The sequence below is a fragment of the Myxocyprinus asiaticus genome, chromosome 7 (assembly GCF_019703515.2).
Source record: "Myxocyprinus asiaticus isolate MX2 ecotype Aquarium Trade chromosome 7, UBuf_Myxa_2, whole genome shotgun sequence".
NCBI classification, from domain to species: Eukaryota; Metazoa; Chordata; class Actinopteri; order Cypriniformes; family Catostomidae; genus Myxocyprinus; species Myxocyprinus asiaticus.
The window spans coordinates 1,114,394-1,138,758 of NC_059350.1; the positions used below are offsets into that span (position 1 = coordinate 1,114,394).

The following is a 24,365-nucleotide window of genomic DNA, read 5'->3' on the forward strand; positions in this document are numbered from 1 at the left end:
TCTGTCTCCTCACCCAGTAGCACACACATCTGAGCGAGTGACCGAGGCATATCAGACGAGTGGAAAAAGAAAAGAAAGCAGTGGAAATTCTCAAACTGTGCAGATTAAGATAAATAGAGAACAGAAACCGAAGTGAAAGACGAGGAGGACAGAGGATTCAACTAGGAAACTGAATGAAACATTTAAAAAAATAGAAAACATCCATTTAAAAACAGCTTCTTCACAGTGAGAAGAGGAGGTGACTCAACTTATTTGAAACAGAAAAGGAGGAACACATTACAAAGGTTTTGTGAAAGAGACAGACAGAGTTTTAAATGGTCTGAAGACTATAGGACATAAAAAGAGACCAAGGGGAAATTCTGATGTCTTACAGGTTTCCTTTGGGAATTTCATATTCACAGCACAAGTTTCCAAACAGACATTAGTCATTAGAAACCAGGAGTTTTTACATTATATTCTAATATGGAACTAAAATGGACACTTTTGGTTGTTCTTCTTTTGGGTGAGTAGATTGTTTCACTGTGTTTATGTCTTTGTGCATGTGTGCAGTAATATATTTTCATTTTATTCATTTGCATGTGCAGGCCATCTTCCTTTGAATTATTTATACACAAATTTTAATTTGAACAGATGCAATCCAGCCACATATTACTAATTTAATGACTTCTAATAGAATATGAATCTGTGCAAATTGTGATGATGCATGCAATGTGTGTCATATTTATGGTGAATTGGTGGTATGATGAGACATACACAGACAGACATAAATCTATGTGTGTTGCACAAAGACTCTATTCTTTTTTTTTTCTCTCCCAATTTGGCATTCCCAATTCCCAATGCGCTCTAAGTCCTCGTGGTGGTGTAGTGACTCGCCTCAATCTGGGTGGCGGAGGACGAATCTCAGTTGCCTCCGTGTCTGAGACCGTCAATCCGTGCATCTTATCACGTGACTTGTTGAGCGCGTTGCCACGGAGACATAGTGCGTGTGGAGGCTTCACGCTATTCTCCGCGGCATCCACGCACAACTCGCCATGCGTCCCACTGAGAGTGAGAACCACATTATAGTGACCACGAGGAGGTTATCCCCATTTGACTCTACCCTCCCTAGCAACCGGGCCAATTGGTTGCTTAGGAGATCTGACTGGAGTCACTCAGCACGCCCTGGGTTCAAACTAGCGACTCCAGGGGTGGTAGCCAGTGTCTTTACTTGCTGAGCTACCCAGGCCCCCTCTATTCTTTAAGCTGGATGATGTTTGAAATCTCCATTAACGGCAGAGACATCATACATGTAGTTCACATCACAGTATAATGAATAGTCTCAAAGACATGACCAGAGGAAGGTTAGATGACACTAATAATGAGCAAAGATTTTACTTTATGTGTACTGTGATTTTACTCATTCCTTTATCGCTGTGAGGTTTAAGTTAAAAGTGATCGGTACACTCTGGGATCAGTGGATATTTGGGGTGGATACGTATGGGGTCATCTTTTAAATATTGGAATAAAATACTGTATATTTCATAATAAAAAAAGTTTAAATGTTACATCTGTGATAAAGGTCGACCGATAGTGGGTTTTGCCGATACCGATAACTAATCTGTGAAAACAGGCCGATAGCCGAATAATCGGCCGATAGTTTTTAAAATGGATAATATGAATGGAAACTTTCCACTCAATGTGGAGAATCACTTTCAATGGCAATACTTTATACATTTCTCCCACGCTGGTACCTTCTTCAAAGCCTTTGTCATCTGAAATTAATGAAAATATTCATTAAAATATTACAGGTTAAATGTGACCCTCAACGGATCTGCAAGAATTCATAAGTGACTTTTTTAAATTCAAAACAGTGTATTAGGAGCAAAGGAAAGCAGTTTCCATCCTCGTAACATTTTTCTAACCATTCGAACAGCTAATGTTAGCTTTAATGTTAACATCCTCTCCACCTTGTCGGAAATGCAGTTTTCCAGTGCAGCGATTAGTTATAAACAAATTAATAATCAAACCACCTTTGGTTTTCTTAAATGACTGATTTATTGTACCATGACAATAATAATAATGTGTATTATGTACATACCTTGGCTTTTCCCTGTCAATGTTTTAAACCCACTTTTAAAGCTCCCATCTCTATGAATAGCTTAGTCATGTTGCACAACAAACTCCACACGGATTGTTTTCATTTGAACCTCTGTCACAGTGTTCCCCAACCACTGAAAGATTGTCAGGTGTGCCATGGAAAATTATCAAATTCCACAAAATACATTGACGCCTCGACTCAACTCATGTGAAATGAGCTTTACAATGATGAAAGAACATTATTGAAACTCCAAATGATTATTATTTGTCTATTATTGAGGTCTTTTCTGATAAAAGTCATGCTCAGCAGTTTAAATACTGTAGGAAAATGATACCGTAGATCTGCTTTGTGTTTATAATTCTTATACTGACGTCAGTAGATTTATAGTCATGCAAGTTTTAAAAGAGGAGAAGGAACTCACTATTATTAGACTATTATTGTTGTCTTTTTGGATGAAAAATAATGCTCCGACTGAAGGAAGACTATAGACTATAGACTGAAAATGATTCACTGACTCATAGCACATAAGATGCTTATTTGTTACCACCTAGTGACATTTCCAGAAGGGGTCACTGAACTAATCAGATAATAAAATTGAAGAAATTTGTGAAACAGAAGCAAGCCTCACCAAAATACTCTTTATTTTGCAGCTAATTCTGCACAATTGTAAACTTGAATAAACATGAATCTCTAAAATAGCTGGAATTGGTGCTTTTATCTTATTCTTTAAAAAATATATCCCCAGAAAATGTTTTCGTGGACCAGTGATTGTCTTACCTTTTTCACCCCTCGTGAGTTTGCATCCCTTTAATTTGTTGTTTTTTCTTTACCCATTTAGTAATGAAAGTACTTACATACTTTACACCTGTGACATCACACAGCGTAGCCTACCTTTTTTTTTTGCATAGCTGAATTTCAAACATTACAAGTAAACACACTACTAAGATGGACAGAAAACATGGACAAGTTCTTGAAAAGGAAAAATATTGAGGATGGTTAGCCTGTGTGGGATAGTGGTGTGCCATAGAATGTTGTAAAAAGTGTGCCGTGGCAGAAAAAAGGTTGGGAAACACTGGTATAGAGGTGCCATTGTACTGTTGAACTAAGGAGTTCAGACTGTAGAATCCTCCAGCGCCGGCCACGGAGAAATGAAGCCAAAAGTAACTATCGAAAACTATTGCAGCTGATTTTTTTCTGATAGCTGATAGTTAAAAAACACAACTATCGGCCACGATTAATCAGTAAATCTGATATATCAGTCGACCTCTAATCTGTGGGGTGTCATTTATATAGAGAATCTTTATATATTACTGAAACTAAAGCTACAAGTTCCCACAAACCTCAGATCTACTAAAAATGTACTTTAAAATGTGATAAAATCAAAACAAACAGGTTTTGTCCCTTGTGGATTTCCATAGTTCGATGTAGATTTTGTACATTTGACAGTTTAATTGGCTATTTTTGATTCGTCTGCTGTTTTAAGTTAGTTAATAAGATAAACTAACTTTCTTTTCAATGTCCATCTGGGGTAGGCAGAAGGAAAATTTAAGGGGTTCTTTTCTTTAAAAAAAGCACAAATGTGTGTTCCAGTGAGACACTTACAATGGAAGTCAATGCAGCCAACCCGTAAACGTTAAAATACTCACTGTTTCAAAAGTATAGACACAAGATGTTAACATTATGTATAATGTGATTTTAGTGTGATAAAATCACTTACTAACCTTTTCTGTGAAAAGTTAAAGCCAATTTTACAACTTTAACACCACAAACCCTGAAATCCCCCCAAAAACTTTTGTAAACAACTTTACAGCTCGAATAATACACAAGTTTTAACAGAAGAATTAACGCAAATGCTTTTATAAAATTAAAATATAAAAATATAATTTTAGTCTTTAGGGTGATCAACTCTTAACCGGGGGGTGCCCATCCTTGAAAGTTTTGCTTGGGTTGGCCCCCGTTGATCGTGTTTTGGCCTTGGTCCAAAGGTGTCAGAAGTTTCAGGAAGGTAATAATGGCAATCTTAGACCCGGCCATGGTAAGGCTTGTGAGGTGTTACTGTGAAAACCATAGAAACAAAATACCCACAGTGTCACCACAGAGTGTTGAGAGAAACTTCCTGTCTGATGAAACTCCTCTACGGCACACAATGTTTGAGTCGCCTACTGCATTATTTACTCAAATATCACTTGTGTTTCTTTGGTAACATAGCAGCACCAACATTATTGAATATTCATACTCCTGCTAAAAATCTTAATCTAGCCTAAGATGTTCAGGCTGGTTTAAGCTGTGCTCCCAGACTGGTAGGCTGGTCTGTTTGCTGGTTTTAGAGGTTCTGAGTGCTTGTCTGCTGGGAAACCATTTTGTTTTATTTGGAGATTTGAGTATTCAGAGACAAAAAGCAATCAAAGGAAATAATAAATCTGAGGAAAATGCTGCCTGATCCCAAAAACCCACACAAATGCAGAGCAGATGTTCGGAAACATCTGACCCTGTCTTTCTGGATCTTCTCACCTCCACAAATCTTCTGTCTGATTCTATCGCTCTGTTTCAGATCTTTTGCTTCGGTTTGCTCTTTAAGTTACATGTTAAAATCCTCTTATCAGAAAAAAAACTACTACTATCTTAAGTTGAGAGTGCAAACACACATATAAAAAAGTGAGAATGTTTAAGTGACAAATCCATCCTTTGACCTTATACATCAAATACAAGAATGAGTCAAGGCCTTGTGGGGTCATCGGGGGCCACTGACGGGAAGTTTTTGCTTTTGTAACAGCAATGACGAATGAAACATCAATTGCTCCAAATGGCACACACTTTGTTTCTTCATGTGAGTTCAACAAACAATTAATTATGAAATATAGACGCATACTAGAAATATGTGTATTTAAAGTTTTGGTTAATTTCAGTGACAGAATAAAGAGTTTACTGTGTTTTGTGTGAGATTTGAGTTTCAGTTTGTGATTTGCAGCTACCTCACTGAGCTAGTGATCTGTGTGTCCTGATAAATGTAGAATTGTTTAAGTTCAGCATGAAATAATCAACACTTTGAAACAAAGCATCAGTGATGCGAGTGCGAGAGATGAAGTTGCAGAATGGAAAACCAGGCGTGATATCTGTAACTCTGTGATTACCTAGAAAAACACCTTAGGTGTCAACAGAGAATCAGTGACAAATTGACCATGAAAATGGTGTCAAAGTGCTCTCTCGTCCAGCAGATGAACAGAAAGTACAGTACAGCTATAGACAATAGACATTGCAACACAAAAGTGCAGCATACACGATGTGAGTTGCGTCTCTGTGGTTTCCTGAACACGTAGACATTAGTTTGTGAGTTGAGGTTATTTGTGTTGGTAGCGTGTGAATGGAAATAGTGACTCGATGTCAAGTATTTGTAGAGAAAATTAGATCAAATTAAAGTGTTTTTATATTTAAAACAATATAAAATGAATAGTTCCAGTCCTTGATGCTGATTGGTCAGTGTTCCAGTTGTGCTAAAATACACAATATAGTAACAGCTATGAAACAGCTGTTCTTCTAGTGGAAGGATGGAAATTGATCAGTTTGAATAATAAAATAATGTTTAATAAGAAAAGTTTGTCCTCAATATTTCTATTATGTAGTAACTCATTTACAAAAGTTACAACGTTTAAATTAGCCTGACGGGACGTCATTTTGAGTCATTTCACTTTTACTTCAAAATGACTTTCACTTATACTATACCTGTATGTATCCGTGTGCAGTCATTCTTTTATATAAACTTAAAGGGATATTTCACCCAAAAATGACAATTCGGTCATCATTTACTCCCACTCACGTTGTTCCAAACTAGAGGTAGACCGATATATCGGTTTTACAGATTAATCGGTGCCGATAGTTGCTTTTTGCCCATAGTTCGGTATATTTACACATAACATCCATAGGCATCTGGCAACTACTTAAAGCTGAAGTATGTAATGTTTCAGTGTTAAAATACTTTCTTCTATCTCAGCTTAATATGCAACTATAATTAAGCAATTTATAGGATAATTTTCACAAAAACTGTAAACACTGTGTCTCTGTGGCGCTGTAAAAATTCCTGTTTGTTTTGAGAGACCTGCTTAGACCCAGGACTATCTGACTGTTTGAACAACAGGTGGTATTCAGAAAGCTGTTCTGAAAGCATTGTTCATTTTTGCAATTCCATTCAGTGGCGCTAGTGTCGCAGAAATGACATATTTCAGCTTTAAATATAGAGCATTGTGGAGCCAAGTCTCTGTCGTTACAAAATAAGAATCCTAAAAATAAGTGTATTCCAGGGTTTTTTATAGACAAAAGTCCCACATTATGCACCAAATCTTCATTTTTGTTGGTTATTATTGGGATTTTGGTTGCACAATAAACTGCATCTGGGATTTCGTAAATTTTGGACTCACTATGTCTGTGCACGTCATTGTAAGGAAAGACTTAGAAAATGTTTTAACATTCTATAAATAGATTTCAAAAACTATCTGCCAATTTACTGGTTATCAGCCTTAGTTATCGGTATCAGCAAAATCCACTATTGGTCAACCTTTTTTTGCACTTGACTTTTTCCTGTGGAACACAATGTCCCCTTGGCTGAATTCAATCAGAGAAAATTTAGATGAGACTGACCACTTTTCATTAAAATAAATGGTAGAAATACATTAGTAGTTGATAGAGACTCACTAAAAAAAGCACCAAAAGTAGTCTGAAGGCATACACTGATGATCCAAAACATTATGACCACTCACATGTGAAGCAAATAACGTTGATCATCTCCTAACATGGCCACATGTCAAGGTCTGGATACATTAGATGGTAAGTGAACAATCAGTTCTTGCACTCATCATTTTGAATGCAGGAGAAATGGGCAGGAGTAAAGCCCTGAGCGACTTTGAAGAGGGCCAAATTGTTAAGTGAAGTGATGGCACTAGGATGCACTGTGGGAAGATGACAAGCCGATGGAGGCAGTGTGTGATACTCTGGGCAATGTTCTTCTGGGAAACCCTGGGTCCGACCATTCATGTGGACACACACGTGGACACATCAGTTTGACACGTGGCACCTACCTAAAGATCGTTGCAGACCAGGTACACCCCTTCATTGCAGTGGTATTCCCTGATGGCAGTGGCATCTTTCAGCAGGATAATGCACCGTGCCACACTGCACACATTGTTCGGGAATGGTTTGAGGAACATGATGAAGAGTTCAAGATGTTGACCTGGCCTCCAAATTCCCCAGATCTCAATCCAATTGAGCATCTGTGGTATGTGCTGGACCAAAAAGTCAAATCCACAGTGGCTCCACCTCACAACTTACAGGACTTGAAGGATCTGCTGCTAATGTCTTGGTGCCAGATACCACAGGACACCTTCAGGGGTCTTGTACAGTCCATGCCTCGGTGGGTCGGCGCTGTTTTGGTGGCAGCATATTATGTAGGTGGTCATAATGTTTTGGCTCATTGGTGTATGATTTGTATTAACACAGACTGTAATTTAAGTCATTACTCACTCTCAAATCATTGATAAAGTCCATAACCCATGCTGAAAACCGATATGACGGCTACATTGATAACATTAAACCTCACTGGTTCAAACATTATAACGTTTGGTCACGAGATGTGCATGGTTGTATAGATGATGGAAGAATAGATGGACAGACAGATAAGATGTATGTACAGAAAAAGTATATTTCATAGCTTATTTTTGTCTTCACCAGGTCTGTCCTTGCACACTAGTGGATCTAGTAGCTGCAGTATTGGATATCAGGAATCTAAAAGTGGCTGTCATGGTAATGAGCACTTTTTGTTTTTAATACACACAGTTAACGGTCTGTATGTTACAAAATAATGAATTTTATTAGTATTGTAACTGTGAAAGCAATGACTTGACTCTCTGAGATTCATCTCAAATGTCTCTCTAACTCTTTGTTTTCTGTCTCAGATGAGAATGAGTGTGAGAGCAATATTTGTGGTAATAACTCGAAGTGTATAAATACAGTTGGAAGTTACTACTGCAACTGTAATGACGGGTTCCGATCAACGACTACTTACAATTTCACAACAATAGATGGAGAGTGTATAGGTAAGAACGAGGATTATATTGTATTATATCATATTAAGGGCTGTCAATCAATTGTAGTACAAACTACTTCTAAATATTATATATAATAAATAGAATAATTCAGATTGCAATATATCGAATAGTTAAAAAGTCATTGGAATTGGCATCATTGCTGTTGTGTTTTTAGGATGCTGTGTCAAGTAGTGGAAACTTTGAAATTTGTACCTTGAGGTTGCTACATTCTGTTGTGCTTGTCCAGATGTTAAGAACTTGTCCTGTGTTTATAGAATTAATCGCACTAAATCAACACTTTAAATAAAAACCCTATATATTATATTATATATTGTATTCTGTAATACTATAGAATTAATGCCAACTGCTGTCCCTCCGCAGATATAAATGAGTGTATTGAGAAAACAGTTGAGTGCTCCATTGGTAAGGTGTGTGTGAACTCCATTGGCTCACACAGATGTGAATGTCCATATGGATACCGGGAAACAAGAGGAGACTCAGAATGTACAGGTAACCGTTCTCAATGTTCTTGCTTTATATTTTACTTACCAATCACATTAGACAATTTGTTTTAATCTGACACATTTGTATTTGACTTCTACACCATCTAACCAAAGAACTAAGGACATATTTTGTCCTCACATTTTAAATATTGGGGGTATTTTTGTAATTTTGGGTAGCATATTTGCTCCAAACCCTTATTCATTTCTGACCTTGATTCTCTCCATCCGTCATTCATTTGTTGTCACATGACTTCATTACGTTGCATGCCAAATTTACACTGGAAATCAAGTCGAGCACACTGCATTATAGAATACAGTATTCCTTGCAGTGTGCTATGGATGTTTATTTTGGAAAATGTAGTTGGTCATACCAGTAAATAATGCATTTAGAAAAAGTATGCATACTGAATACTGCAAAAATTGTACAAGTAGCAAAGTAGTATGCCATTACAAACATAGTTATTGGATAGTTTTAATAATTACACTAAACTGAAGCTTGAACCACTTTTTTAGGACAAGGTATAAAGTGCACAAGATTAGTAACTTTTAATTACCTGGGAAATTCTATAAATTTTCATAACAGCATTACAAGGTAAATTAACTAGTTTAATTAAAGAAAAAATATGGTATAACATTATGTTCAGTTTTTGCAGTTTATACAACACTTAAATAATACAGATTCCTGCACGTGATGTGATTTCTGAAAGCTCAGTGGTACAAACAGTGTATGACTAACTGTAAAGCAATTTGGAAATAAATGTTGAGTAACTTACAAACTTTATGTCCTTGGTTAACTGTTTGTTATATATACTGTAAAAAACTAATTTTTGTCTTAAGAAATGTGCGTTGCATGTGTTAACATCTCAATGGACTGCTTTTATTAAAGTTAAAACTATTTTTTAACCCTCCTATGGTATTCAAAAAGGGCACCTCTCTTTGGTATTCGTGGTCATTTTTGACTGGAAGGGTCAGATGTGTAACCCTTTTATTTATGATGATGACAATGATACCATTTTTTCTTCCCTGAAGAACAATAAAATTATGCATTTCTTTTGGGAGTTTATGCTATTTGTATCTTGTATACATTAAAATGTCTACATTTTACCATTAATTTGCATATAAAAATAAGAACATTTTTGAAAAAAATAAAATAACATTCAGAACCTACACTTCTATAAGTTGAAACATGAAGCAAATATGAGAATGTGACTTGAAAACGATGTCATGTCAATAACAGCCAGTAGATGACTGTAGACACATACTGTGTAGTCTGATGACTTGTTGTAAGCTAATTTTATATTTTATCACAAGATATATTTAGACATTATCAGACTATTATTTGTCAGTGTTTAGCATTTTAAAATGGACTGAAGTGTCAGTTTTTTGCAGTTAATGTCATTATGTTTCCAGTCAAACCTGACCATGGTGTTACAAAGAGAAAACACAGAATAAGCATTTTTCTACCAATAATTTATTTCAAACATACAAATGTAATAACTCCAAGTAAACGCATAATAATGTCAAGAAAATGAACATCGAGAAACAGAAATTAACTGCAAATTCTGACAATTCAATTAGATTATAAAACAGAAGAATCAGAGCTTGTTGAGCCTGTTAGTACCTGGATGGGACACCTCCTGAAAAAACTAAGGTTGTTGCTGGAAGAGGTATTAGGGAGGCCAGCAGGTTGTGCTTACCCTGCAGACTGTGTGGGTCCTAATGCCCCCGTATAGTGATAGGGACACTATACTGTAAAAAAGGCACTGTCCTTCGTATGAGATGTTAAACCGAGGTCCTGACTCTCTGTGGTCATTAAAAATCCCAAGAGTAAGGGTGTAACCCCAGTGTCCTGGCCAAATTCCCCCCATTGGCCCTTATCAATCATGGCCTCCTAATAATCCCCATCCATTAATTGGCTCTATCACTCTCCTCTCTCCTCTCCACCAATAGCTAGTGTGTGGTGAGCGTACTGGCGCACTATGGCTGCCGTCACATCATCCAGGTGGATGCTGCACACTGGTGGTGGTTTAGGAGAGTCCTCTGTTCACTGTGTAAAGTGCTTTGAGTGTAGTGTCAGAAAAGTGCTACATAAATGTAACGTTCATTCATATTAAATCATATATTTTCCTTAAATTGACTTGACGAAACTAATTTACATTGTAAAGCAGTGTCCATTAAATCTGTCATCTTTCACAACTGTGAAAAACCTCTGTCATGTACTCATGTGTGTTTATGTGTGGACACATTAACTTTTGCTTGCTTCTAAATGAAACGTGTGTGTGTGTATGTGTGTGTGTGTGTGTGTGTGTGTGTGTGCTGCAGATGTGAATGAGTGTGAGTTGTCAGTGTGTGGAGCTCACAGCACTTGCACTAACACACCTGGCAGTTTCTTCTGCAGCTGTTCTTCAGGTTTCTATAAAAATGAGAAGAACTCCAGCTGTGAAGGTGAGGACCAGTATCCTGATCATACGAATAATACTCATAACCACAATAATAATACTAATAATACTTATGACAACAACTTAACACATGAGCTTTATTTGTGCTGTGGGTCTTCATGTCATTACTAACAGTGAATCTTCATTAAAATGATATTTTAATATAGTTTCTTCAACTTTGCACACTTTTTTTGTAATATGAAGGTTACATTAAAACTTTTTAATTTGGAAACTTTTCACCAGGCCTTCATCATTCATTTATTTGTGGTACTTTTCAAATGTCTTTTATGTATAGATCTGACTGTTTTAGTCTCGTCCCAGACCCAGACTTTCAATATTAGACTATGAAAATACATGATAAAAATACTAATTATTACATGTTTAAAACTATGATCAATAAATATTAAGCATTTCGATATTTATTTAGTGAAAATGATTTCTATACATTTTTCAAAAATCACGACGGTCCCACAGTTGTCGCGTCATTTCCACCACACCAAACAATTGTAAAAGGGGTAAAAAACCAAACTATTTGTTCCGATGTCAAATTCCAATAGAATGGCCCCTTGAAGGTCTCTGCGTTGTTCTGTCTTTTCTGAGTGCTGAAGTAAAGCAATTATTGTTAATTTACACTTTACAAATTGATTCCGTTATTCATTTTATCTGACTCCAATTTTATATTCATCTGACTCCAATTTAAGTTGACCTCTAGTTTAGATTACAGCTCTTATTAACTTCTGATCATTATTTTAATTTGATCTTTTTAAGTTATTGATTACTCTGAATCATCTTAATTTTAATTTGTCCTTTCAATCAATAATTGAATGTCGCTTAGAGTCTCACACCGGCCGTTATTTCAATTACGAGGATCTCACATCACAAGCGAGCCAGTTCAGTTCATTGTCAGAGGTTGTAGGGTAATCGAAATATCATCTGATTTGGCTTCTCTCATAATCACATGATACCATCGCTTAGACACGTACACACAACTTGCTATGACGGACGATAAACAGTGACTGAAGTCTTACATGGATTCTCCTATCATTAAGCTTCAGTAATGGTCTTATCCTGGTCTCATACTTGCGGTAACAAACAGTATCTTAAAACAATCTACCGGTCACAAATGATTTCGGAAGAATTCAGAATAAATCAAATAATAACAATTTATTTGCCAGGTAGATATAAAACATTGTTACAAGAATTCAATCAAACCCAATTTAACTTATTATCATAATAAACAAATATCCCTAAAAATAAGATATAAGTCAGAGAAACATACTTGGCAAATAGAAACTACATACAGCGACAGTATGGGAGATCTGAATACAGACTCCCCGAGCTTCTTGCCAACTTTATTTAAATACCCAGACAGAATAAACATTGTGCACCAAATGGTATTATCCTTTGAACAATGAGAATTTGGGGGTGAATGGGTTCTTGACTTCCTGGGGTTTAACCTTGTTAACATACAGGAGATCATTTAAATTGTAGGTGAAGGAGGGGGATAGACCTCCAGAATTATGCAGTATTTGACAAAGACCTTATAACTTTGTTACCATTAGTTTTATCAACATTGGAAAGAGACCACTATACCAGTCGCACAGAGACCTCTTAAATGATATCAAACACATACAGTTGCATTCTTTGTTTTCATGGTATTTGTTATATTTTACATATAAATCTTGTGTCTTTGTGTTGGTCATGAGCTGTTGAAGGAGAGAAGGGGGAGAGAGGGGGCAGCAAGGTGATTTGCAATTTATCACATGTGGTGATATTCAGGTGTAGATTTCAGCTTTTGTGAGAGAGTTCTATGACGTTGATTCTCACAGAGTTCTTTGAATTTTACCGAAAATTGCGCCTTTTGGGTGTAGACATCCTGGTGCCAGTCTTACACAATTTGAGCTTTTACTTGCTAACCAATGGACACATGTGTCAGTAAAGAGCATGCTTGGAGTGAAATATGAGACAATTGATGTTTGAAGAAAACAAATAAAAATTAAGTAAAATGTCACTTGTGAGCAGAATATTTGCTCCCACTTTATATAAAGTGACTTTACTGTGACTACTAAGTACTAACATTAAAATACATACAATACAATGTACTTATTGTTTAACTACATATTGTTCTGCAAAGTTATCATAAAATTCACATTTGCTGCTACTGGGGTTGAGATACAGGTATATTTAGGGGGATGATTTGGGTTAGGTTAACAGTGTAACTACAGATGTAATTGAATGCAGGTACTCTAAATGTAATTACAATGCAACAACACAAATGTACATAATAAGAACATTGTAGCAAATGCTTAAAGATGAAGTATGCAATTTTATTGCTACTAGCGCTATCAAATTGAATTGCAAAAATAAACAATGTTTTCAAAAATACACCCCTCATGTACTGTTGTTCAAACAGTCAGTAATTTTGGAGGACGGGGTCTAAGCCGGTCACTCAAAACAAACACAGGAATTTGTATAGCTCCAGAGAGACACAGTGTTCATAGTTTTCTGGAAAATGAAGCTATGAACGGTTTACTTAAAGTTGTCCCTGCATATTAAGCAAAGTTAGAAGAAAGTATTTTAACACAAGTTACATACTTCAGATTTAAGTACATCATAGTTAAAGACCCTTAATATAAAGTGGGTCCAAATATTTGTATTGGGTCATCATTTCCAATCAAGCTGTAATTTTGCCAAATTATGTAAAAAGTGTGAAAATATAATACCTTGAAATGTTTGGTTGACAAGAATGTTGTTCAAGCCCCAAACCTTAACCCTAAAATCTGATTAGTTAATTGGAATGTTGTTCCATGACAACAAGGATGTTGATGTAGGCACATTTCTAACTTGAAGCTTTAGAAGCTTAGATAATTAATTAAAAAAAAAAATTCATAAGCATATACATTAATATAACTGAAAAAAAATCTCTCACTCTCTTATAGACATTGACGAGTGTAAAAATCAATCAGGTTTGTGTGGCTTACATGCTGATTGCCAGAATCATCCAGGCAGCTATATCTGCAAATGTCACCATGGTTACAGTAACTATGGCAACGACCAGTCAAAATGCATAGGTGAGTGTATTGTTATTATAACAGTGTCTGTTATGAACCAAACACACATACATCAAACTGATATATTTTAAGGTTGCTCATTATGCAGTATTTAGTAATCAACGCATAAAATCACTGTCTCCTGTTTGCTCTTTTTAATCTTTAGTTTTTTTCATTTACAGAAATTACCTGTGAGCAATTTGAGGCTGAAACACAAAACACACCTGAAAAGGTAGAATTTATACCCCTTCTTGTGATTATTAATATGATTAAGATAGACAGACACACTCACTGACTTGAATTTGTGTGTCTGTTGTAGTTGAAGAGTTTGCGGTCACTGTTAATGAAGAGTTGTGAGACTCTGAGAGATCCAGATGGAGACCGTAACTTGGGAGAAGTGTTACTGGAGGTAACACACAAACACTCATAGACAATGTACATGATACACTCACATAGTACTCACAAAGTTTGACTCCACAGAATCTGTTTACATCTGTGGATCAGCTGCTATCGGAGGGAAATCTTGCTGACAGTGACACATTGAGTCAGTTTCTTGGCACAGTAGAGAACAGCATGCATCTGATTGGACCACAGCTCAAAGAACCTGTAACCAGGATGGAGACACATAACACTTGTAAGATAGTTGGACACCAGGCCATACCGGTTATAATTCAAACTGAACTGTGTATGTGTTTAATTAAGATTATAGCAGCACTGAAAGCAGCTGTATTATAATATCTTCATATGTATAGATGCTGAAGTGGCAGTTAGGCAAGGCAAGACTCCTCCTACTGGGAGTGTCATTCTGAGCACGGACTCCGCCCACTTCAACACAAGCTGGGAAACAGCAGCCGGGGAATCATATCCAGGTACAAATACACACATGCACACTCCTATACACTGCCTGGCCAAAAAAATTAAAAAAATAAAAATACAATAAAAATTGCAGTTTGGATTTAAATAAGCAGATACTTTAAGAGCCTGTAATTGGATCATTATTGCAGTGATTAATGCATTTCAGCTGGCAATAATTCTTTTACCCTAACTGATGCAGTGTGTAGCTTCTCATTTCTTAAACAACCATGTCGGAAGACGTATCCCGTGGTCGTGGAAAAGATGTTACTGTGTTTCAGAAGGAGAAATTATTGGCCTGCATCAAGCAAAGAAAACAACTAATGAGATTGCTGAAATCACTGGAATTGGGTTAAGAACTGTCCAACACATTATTAAAACCTATAAGGATAGCGGTGAACCGTCAGCTTCATGGAAGAAATGTGGTCAGAACATAATCATGAATGATCGTGATCGGAGATCACTAAAACGCTTGAAGTCACATCGTAAATAATCGACAGTAGAACTCACGGCTATGTTTAATAGTGAAAGTAAGAGCATTTCCACATGCACAGTGTGACGAGAACTTACAGGATTGGGACTAAACAGCTGTGTGGACACAAGAAAGCCACTAGTTAGTGAGACTAATTGGAATAAACTACTTCAGTTTGCTAGAGAGCATAAAGATTGGATTGTGGAGCAATGGAAAGCGGTCATGTGGTCTGATGAGTCCAGATTTACCCTATTTCAAAGCGATGGGCACGTCAGGGTAAGAAAGGAAGTGCATGAATGCACCCGTCATGCATAGTGCCCACTGTACAAGCCTCTGGAGGCAGTGTTATGATCTGGGATTGCTTCAATTGGTCAGGTCTAGTCTCAGCAACGTTAAGCGGCAATAAAATGAAGTCAGCTGACCTCCTGAATGTGCTGAATGACCAGGTTATCCCATCAATGGATTTTTTCTTCCCTGACAGCACGGGCATATTCCAGGATGACAATGCCAAGATTCATCAGCTCAAATTGTGAAAGAGTGGTTCAGGGAGCATGAGGAATCATTTTCACACATGAATTGGCCACCATAGAGTCCTGACCTTAACCCCATTGAAAGTCTTTGGGATGTGCTGGAGAAGACTTTACGGAGTGGTTCGACTCTCCCATCATCAATACAAGATCTCGGGCAAAAATTAATGCAACTCTTGATGGAAATAAATGTTGTGACGTTGCAATGTTGTCGAAACAATGCCATGACGAATGCGCACCATAATCAAAGCTAAAGGTTGTCCAAATAAATATTAGATTATGCAATTTTTTTAAATTTATTTTTTTGGCCAGGCAGTGAATAACCTGGTCTCATAGAATCACGTTACTATACCTATCTTTTTGCAAAAGGTTTTTTACTTGGCTCATTGTACGTATCGTGGCAGTATCCAACAATTACTTATTTTTCATCTTAAATTAGCTTTTTCTGACACTATCGGTTAGGTTTAGGTTTAAGATTTAGGGCAGGGGAGTTGGTTTCGTTGATTTAAAACTTGATAGAGCATTAACCTTAAAAACCTCATCTGTTTGGAAGAAAATTTTACTCGCTTTTAGTGCCACGCAGTGGACATTTCACATCGGAACTGCCACGATATGCGTAATGAACCATGCAATGTCAATTTGCAAAAATGTCACCGCAGTCCCTTAATTTTCATGAGATCAAGCTGCAATTATGGCAAAGAAACCTATACAATAAGGACACACATGGAACTATATGTTTGCATAAAATTGTAAACATACATGTTCATGAATACATTTAGATGTTGTTTTAACACTTGTTCCTAGGTTTTGCATTTGCAGCGTTGGTCAGTTATAAAGATCTAAATACATCCAGCGATTATTTCAGCGGGATTGGCAGAATATCACAGGAGGATGAGAGCAGTGAGAGATATTACACAAAGAAGGGAAAAGTTACTTACCAACTCAACTCGAGAGTGGTGACAGCCGTCATCAGTAATCCAGAAACTAAACAACTGACTGATCCTGTTACTCTCGTCTTTAAACATGTGGAGGTAAAGATGCCAGCACATCATCTATACCAGCACAAGAACTAGAGTCACACATATCTTAGTAATTAACCTTTAAACATTTATAGGATTGCACTGTATGTACATTCACACATTTCTAAAAACTGCAGGTTGAACTTTCGGCAGATGTTTCTCTGTCAGCTGGCACAAACTCTTTTCTTCTCTACTCTTCAGGAGAGGGCGGAGTCTAAGGTCATGAATTATTCTTGTGTGTATTGGAATGAGACTCATGGGGCATGGTCTGGGCGGGGCTGTGTGAGGGCGTGGTCTAACAACACCCATACAGAGTGTTCCTGCAGTCACCTGAGCAGTTTCGCTGTACTCATGGCACTCTACCCCATCAAGGTAAACTGGACAGTTCAGATGTGATGCAGATTTTGACAACATTGTAACAGTATTCACCCCTCCATCTTAATCCCTTCCCCTTTATTTCCTCTTCCTCTTCTCCAGGACACGTTTGCGTTGGTGTTGATCACTCGTGTGGGTTTGGTTCTGTCTCTAGTCTGTTTACTGCTGTGTATTCTGACATTCCGCTTCTGCCGTTCCATCCAAGGAACCCGGAACAGCATCCACCTCCATCTGAGTGTGTGCCTCTTCATCGCTGACCTTGTCTTCCTCTGCGGGATCTCCAGTACTCACAACAGGGTGAGTTTGTGTCAAGTGTCTTCTACACGGTGGAAGCGTAGTTCTAGCAGGAAGATCTCAGGATTCATTCTGTCAGGCATCTCATCCAATCACAATACGGCCTCCGCTTTATAAGCCTGCTCAGGTGTTTCTCATTGTTGGCATACTTCCGTTGTTTTCACCCCCTTCCACCCCATCAGCACCAGTTAAAGTCCCGTCCTGGGCAGGAGTAAGCTTTGCTTCCCTGCCATCATCACTTCCAGCAGGATCTGATGGTTCAAGCAAGTGTCAGAGAATGGAACCTTAAGACGGGGTTTACGTCAAATGATATAAGTATTTCTTTGTTCGTATTAATCCCAATAATCCCAAGTCTTTTCTGATAGAACGGATGCATCTAGTACAGAAGCAGCTAACTAAAGGCTAGCTGCTTTCCAATCAATCACATACCTGCATGCTTATGTTCTTAGCTCTAAAGGCTAGGGTATACTTCTTTTTTCCAATACAATTACATCTTGCGCACGGTCGAGCATGCAGCCTTTTAAACCTTACTCTTTTGACCTTGAGCCTATACGAGCCCAAACATGAGGTTACTGGTGTATTAGAATACTCTATGCATCTTATTTAACCAAGAAACTTCCTTCAGATAAGATCTGACAAGTGAATGAGATCCTAACTGAAATCGCCATGATTACAAAACATTAAATAGCATACTAGAATTAGAATTTTTCTGTAATAGATCCCTAGGAGATTATCCCACAACAATGGTGGGATGTGAATATTATCACCATTTATAAAAACAAAGGTGAAAACAAAGTTCGTTTGTGGCAAGAGATCTCCCTTCTTGGAGTTGCTGTTTAGGTCTTGGCAATGGTAATGCTCCATAGACCGGTATACAATATCACAAAGCTACTGATGTCAAAGTGAGTAAGAAAGGAGAAGAGTCGGTATGAATTTTAAAGCATAAGGGTAGGGCTGCAACAGCTGTGCATAAGGTCTCACTTAGGTTAGGACATAATGTTCACACTAAGGGCTTAGTAGCTACTAGTTAGTTTGTCGCAACTTAATTTTGGTTGCACCACCTGTTCTTACCGCAAACCTTAACTAGTAGGTCATACGCTCTCGGTAAAGTAATGCATAGTTGCATAAAATGATGTCTTTTTTTATCCAATCAGCAGACTTCAAATTTGTAAACAAGAACTGTGTGCATCATTTCAAGAGATTATTGGATACAGTTCACAAGTGGGATGAGTAATACAAATTGAATTGAAACTGAAAAATGAGTGAAGTTAATAAGTTTAATTAATTCATTTAAAATAATAAGAATAATGCAGATAAAACAAATACATTAGATATTAAAAGGATCTTGTATTGACTTATTGATAAATATTGACATGTTCTATAAAAAGGACAATTATGTGTTTTGGTGAAGTCTAAGTGTAATTATTTTGTGTGATGAAACTCCTGACGGTTACAGATTACACCCTCTTGTACTTCTGGGTCTTGAATTTGTCTGTATTGCTCTTCATGCGGGACCTCCTCAATCCCTTCACCTCCCAGATCATTAGCTGGCATCTTCCACAGCATGGCCAAATTATGCAGTACAATGCATGCTGCTGTCACCTTTGCTGCTCTCTCCGGCTCCATCGCAATTCCTAGAGAGGAAAATTGAGGTGTACGCATGTGCAACTTCATCTAAGATATTAGCCATTCCTGTCTAAATCAATCAAATTAACAAAATAAATATCTGCTGTCACATACCCCTGTGGAGGCATGACCACCTCCTTAACACACTGTGACGAGGAGGAGGGCGTGGCCGGGCCGTGAGGATGCACGCCCGGTGCTGAATTGTCCTAATCAGCCGGGAGGGGGATAAAGACGAGCCAGAGGCGCCAGTTCAAGAGAGAGAGAGACACATGCGGCCGCTGTGTGTGTGTTGGTGTGTTTATGTTTGTTTAAGTTAATTTATGTCATTAAAGTTATGTTGACTGTTCTGCCGGTTCCCACCTCCTCCTTGCCCATAGTGAACCCCGTTACACACATCAATACCTCTTTCCACTGTTGCCTGTGTTTTGGTGTGTGCAGAATTTTCCTCTGCTCGTGTGGATGGGTTTAAGTATGGAGTCACCAGCCACTTTTTTAGTATGTAGGCAGAATCACCCAGCAGGATGCCATGATAATCCCCAGAATCAAATTTCTCCCAAATGTTCAATGTTCTCAGCATAAAGCTGTCATTCTTATATCCTGGCCATCTAACGACACAGTTTAAAAAACATAAACTAGGGTCACAGATGACTTGAGTGTTCAGTGAATGAAAAACCTTCTGATTCACATGAATTTGTATGCTGTTGCCTATTACGTTTTGCATTGATCAAGTGGCAAAATAACATAATGCAAGCACACTTGGAGGCTTGGAGATAGTGTGCCATTTCAGTCTATTTTGTGTTGGATATCAGTCGCTAACAAGTCAGTTATCAGCAATATTCCCTCTCTTTTAAACGGCAAACGAGGATATATGTCCACATCATCATAAATATCCAAAGGATGATGTCTGTCTCATAAAACTCGTTGATGAACTTGCGGTTCATTATCTTCATTATCAATGATAATCTCATCGATGTACTCTAATCTGGCTGCCATCTCATTCCAACCATTATTCATAGGCTGAGGCTTACGTAAATATTTAGTTTGTACGTTGAGATACATTATAATTTTACGTTATAAAAGATTAATGGTGCAATGCATAAATATTTATTAATTTGTAAGTTGTATCTTAGTGCTCATTTATGCCACAACTAGGCTAAGTTGTAATTTACGTATAGCTGGTGCAACCAGCCCCAGGAGAATTGGATTAGTTGATCTCACCAAAGCATTTGACACTGTAAACCAAAGAAGTTTTAGTTGAACGTGGTTGTCTTAACTGTAAACATCCTTCCCCAGTTTCATGTTTGAATGATAGCCTGAGTAACATTAGGGGGACAAGAGTCTGCCCCCTTCAAGGTGCAGCTGAAGCAAGGCAAAGCTGTGTGCTGGCACCTGGACTATTTAACATGTTCCTCTTATATGTTACCAAACATCTCCAAATGGAACTGGAGGACATTTGTGGTGTCCTAGTGGACTTTATTTTCAAAACTAGATAGGTAAAGATTGTCAAAACAAACAGATGTTGGCTTGACAAAACCTTGTCTGAAAGTAGTTAGCTAACTAGCTATTTATCCCCATGATATGGGATGAAGATATGATCGGGACCCCCAGGGGCCCATATGATGGGACTCAGTGTGCTGCCCCAAGTCAAAAGAGCCCACCCTCATGTATCTACGATATTCTGGAGCTGAGATGCAATGCGGTTGCAATAAGTGTTGCAATATGTTTGCAAGGGTGTTAGGGAATGTCAGTCAAAAAAGAATTTGACTAATTGAGTGATAGATGGATAAAGGGTGACAGTAAGATAGATGGAGAGCAATTTAAAGCAGTTTAAAGGACTTGTGTGGGTTCCGTTACATTAGAATATATTGACAGTTGGAGTTTGAATAGTCTTGGCCAAAGTCTTTCTACCAAGTCAGTCCACTGACAGTCCATCTTTGGAATGCTCTCGGGAAGCTATTTCCAGTCATAAAAGTATAGCTCCTGTCTACTAGTATGGAGAAAGACCGAAATCACAAAAATGGCTGGTCAAGATTACGATTAAAGAACATATTTCAAATCAGCAGTAAAATCTGACAACACTGGAATCATAATTGTGCTGTTTTACCTCAGATTATGCAAAAAAAAACAAACAAACAAACAAAAAAAAACACACTTAATTTTCCAGGCTTGTATAGCTAATGCGCTTGAGTGTTTTCAAGTTGATTGACAGGCAATGTCTGTATCTACAGTACTGTGCAAACGTTTTAGGCACTTGTGAAAAATGTTGCATAGTGAGGATGTCTTCAAAAATAATGCCATAAATAGTTTTTATTTATCACTTAATGTCATACAAAGTCCAGTAAACATAAAAAAGCTAAAAACAGCACCAATTCTAGGTACACCTGGACACAGTTTTTCTTGGTTGTTGGCAGATAGGATGTTCAAGCTTCTTGGAGAATTCACCAGTTCTTCTATCTATTTCGGCTGTCTCAATTGCTTCTGTCTCTTTATGTAATCTCAGACTGACACGATGTTCAGTGGGGGCTCTGTGGGGGCCATGACATCTGTTGCAGGGCTCCCTGTTCTTCTATTCTAATCTTTTCTATTTGCAAAAGTAATGTTTGGGAGTCTAACATTTATATTTCTTATTGACACACTAAAACTGAAGATATAAATAACCATCTTAAGACAAATGTTTTTGTGAAACATCTTATGTGCCTAAGACTTTTGCACAGTACTGTAAAAGGTGATTGGGACTTCCTTTCTACATCTGTTGACCATTGGGCGTTCCAATTTCTACCATCCATTTTAATAGAAGTTTTTGTAAATCTTTTGAAAAACCTTTGTCTTTGTCAAGCAAACATAATTGCACAGTGTAAGGCAAGGGCACATGAGTTCCCATACTTAAAACTCATCTCTGTATGTCTCAGGGAGCTTGTGCGTTTGTCGCTGGATTGCTCCATTTCTTCTTCTTGGCCGCCTTCTGCTGGATGCTGCTGGAGGGAGTGCAGCTGTATCGAATGGTTGTCCTGGTGTTTCAAACCACGCTTAAACATCTCTACTTGTATGCCGTGGGATACGGAGCCCCTCTCGTCATCGTTATTATCTCTGCCATCGCCTACCCACGGGGATACGGCACTGAACAACAGTGAGTGTATACATCCAATAGTGTTTTGTCCTGGAGTTTAGGAAAGGCTGAAACATATTTTACCCAAGTATGTGAACACAGATGCAAATGCCAGTGCATTGTCAACGTGCGTTCTTGCGTTACCATGGTGGTAAAAAACCTCAGAACTCAGTGATGGCGATAGAGTTACCTTCAAACATCTGTGCCATTAACCTAGCTGTTTTATTATTCAAGTAAGTTGCTATAAATATATTGTCTTTAACTTGCTCAGCAATATTCTCCTCAAACTTTTGCTCCACCATGACAATAGTTGACTTGAAAGAAAAAATCACAGTAGAAGCGGACATTTTACACTAATCTCGATATAGCACCCCTTGTGGCAACGTTGAGAATACAACGTGTACTTGAGTTCTGTTATGAATTGTAAGTGTTTGTGTGCTTCAGATGTTGTCAATCTTTGATTTATAATTCCATGTGTGTGTGTTCCAGCTGTTGGCTCTCTCTTGAAGGTGATTTTATCTGGAGTTTCTTTGCGCCCGTCTGCATCATCATCATCCTCAACAGCTTTTGCTTCATCATCACTGTCTGGAAATTGGCTGAAAAATTCTCCAGTCTCAATCCAGACCTCTCCAAACTGCGCATGATTAGGTGTGTATGGATGTGTATTTATTTTGTTCCTAAATATTTTAATTCAAGTTCTAATCCATTTTTCTTGCCATTTTTAGGGGATTTACAGTGACTGCGGTGGCTCAGTTGTGTGTTCTTGGAGGGATGTGGGTTTTTGGCTGCTTCCTCTTTCAGGAAGAAGGAACTAAGTTCATGTTATACCTCTTCACTATTCTCAACAGCCTCCAAGGGGCGCTCATCTTCTTCATGCACTGCATCCTGTCCAAAACGGTACACACAAATGCACATACAGATACAGTATACTAGCTCCTCAAAGACGACACACATCACTGTGTCCGAATGCACTGTTTGTGAATTTTCAGACTTTTACTCAGATGCTGCACTTTCATGCAAATTGCACATCTCTCACTATTTCAGTGTTCATAGTGACCAACCACAATTTCTGTTCTCTGTGACTGCTGTATAAAAAAATGACCAGAACTATGCAGACTTCTAATCAGAATTACTGTCCATGTAAAAGTGATAAGTAAATTTCAAAGATAACTCAGAAAACAAAGAATAATGCAGTGATTTATAAAGTAGGTTTGTCACGATACCAAACTTTCAGTAGTCAGTTCCAGAACCAGTGAAATAAATTTGTTATGCCAATTTCGAAACCACAGCCAAAATAATATTAATGAATGTGTTAATTAAAGTAAACATTGTTTCATGATGCATAGATCCTAAGGTAATCTTCACCAAAATACGGTACTTTGTACTACTGGTACTGAAGAAAGTCTAGTATTGTTACATCTTTTTAATTGTAGTATCGACTTGGTTCCAAAGTACCGGTACTTTTGACACCCCTGCTACTAACTAATGCTGATATCTAGTTTACTTTCTACTAAGTGCCCCAAACTAAACTCTGAATATCTTTTAAAGATTTAATCCCACTAACCTGGTAAAACCTGTGAGTAGTTCTTACCAAAAGCTCTCATTGTAGCAGCACGGTACACTTTATTTCCGTAGGCATGCTATCTGATGATGAGACTAGTTAAATTGTGACCATGTCAATATTGTTTTGCCCACTTCAGGTCAGAGAGGAATATTACAAGCTGATTGGCAGAGTGTGCTCACAAAAGGAGAAGAAATATTCAGAATTCAGCACCAACCAGTCCAGTAACAGTCAGGTACATTTTGTATTTGTGTTCATAAATGCTTAGGGGCTGTTCACATCAAACACATTTGTACGTTTCTATGTAAACATGCACTAGACAGACATCTCTGGCCATTGTGCCAGTTTTTAAACTTTTTTTGTTTTGTGCTTCTAGCTTTTTTTTAACGCA

At 37.7% G+C, this 24,365-nt stretch overlaps 2 protein-coding genes across 4 annotated transcripts in view; one reads left to right on the forward strand and one right to left on the reverse strand.

Annotated features, from left to right (window-relative positions):
* LOC127444237 (uncharacterized) overlaps positions 1–24,365 on the reverse strand; it is a 188,067-nt gene that overhangs the window by 40,999 nt on the left and 122,703 nt on the right.
* LOC127444160 (adhesion G protein-coupled receptor E1-like) overlaps positions 1–24,365 on the forward strand; it is a 25,732-nt gene continuing 1,367 nt past the window's right edge. The window contains exons 1-17 of one of the 3 annotated variants that reach the window (XM_051703387.1): positions 1–502; positions 7,796–7,867; positions 8,020–8,160; positions 8,533–8,661; positions 10,977–11,099; positions 14,032–14,163; positions 14,325–14,374; positions 14,462–14,551; positions 14,623–14,776; positions 14,895–15,011; positions 16,798–17,024; positions 17,214–17,384; positions 17,490–17,684; positions 22,217–22,434; positions 22,903–23,061; positions 23,139–23,310; positions 24,114–24,209. In XM_051703387.1, coding sequence (XP_051559347.1) covers positions 463–502; positions 7,796–7,867; positions 8,020–8,160; positions 8,533–8,661; positions 10,977–11,099; positions 14,032–14,163; positions 14,325–14,374; positions 14,462–14,551; positions 14,623–14,776; positions 14,895–15,011; positions 16,798–17,024; positions 17,214–17,384; positions 17,490–17,684; positions 22,217–22,434; positions 22,903–23,061; positions 23,139–23,310; positions 24,114–24,209 — 2,286 coding nt within the window. In that variant the 5' untranslated portion in view covers positions 1–462. The remainder of the gene's footprint in view (positions 503–7,795; positions 7,868–8,019; positions 8,161–8,532; positions 8,662–10,976; positions 11,100–14,031; positions 14,164–14,324; positions 14,375–14,461; positions 14,552–14,622; positions 14,777–14,894; positions 15,012–16,797; positions 17,025–17,213; positions 17,385–17,489; positions 17,685–22,216; positions 22,435–22,902; positions 23,062–23,138; positions 23,311–24,113; positions 24,210–24,365) is intronic. The other 2 variants (XM_051703388.1, XM_051703389.1) reach the window with 2 other exon arrangements.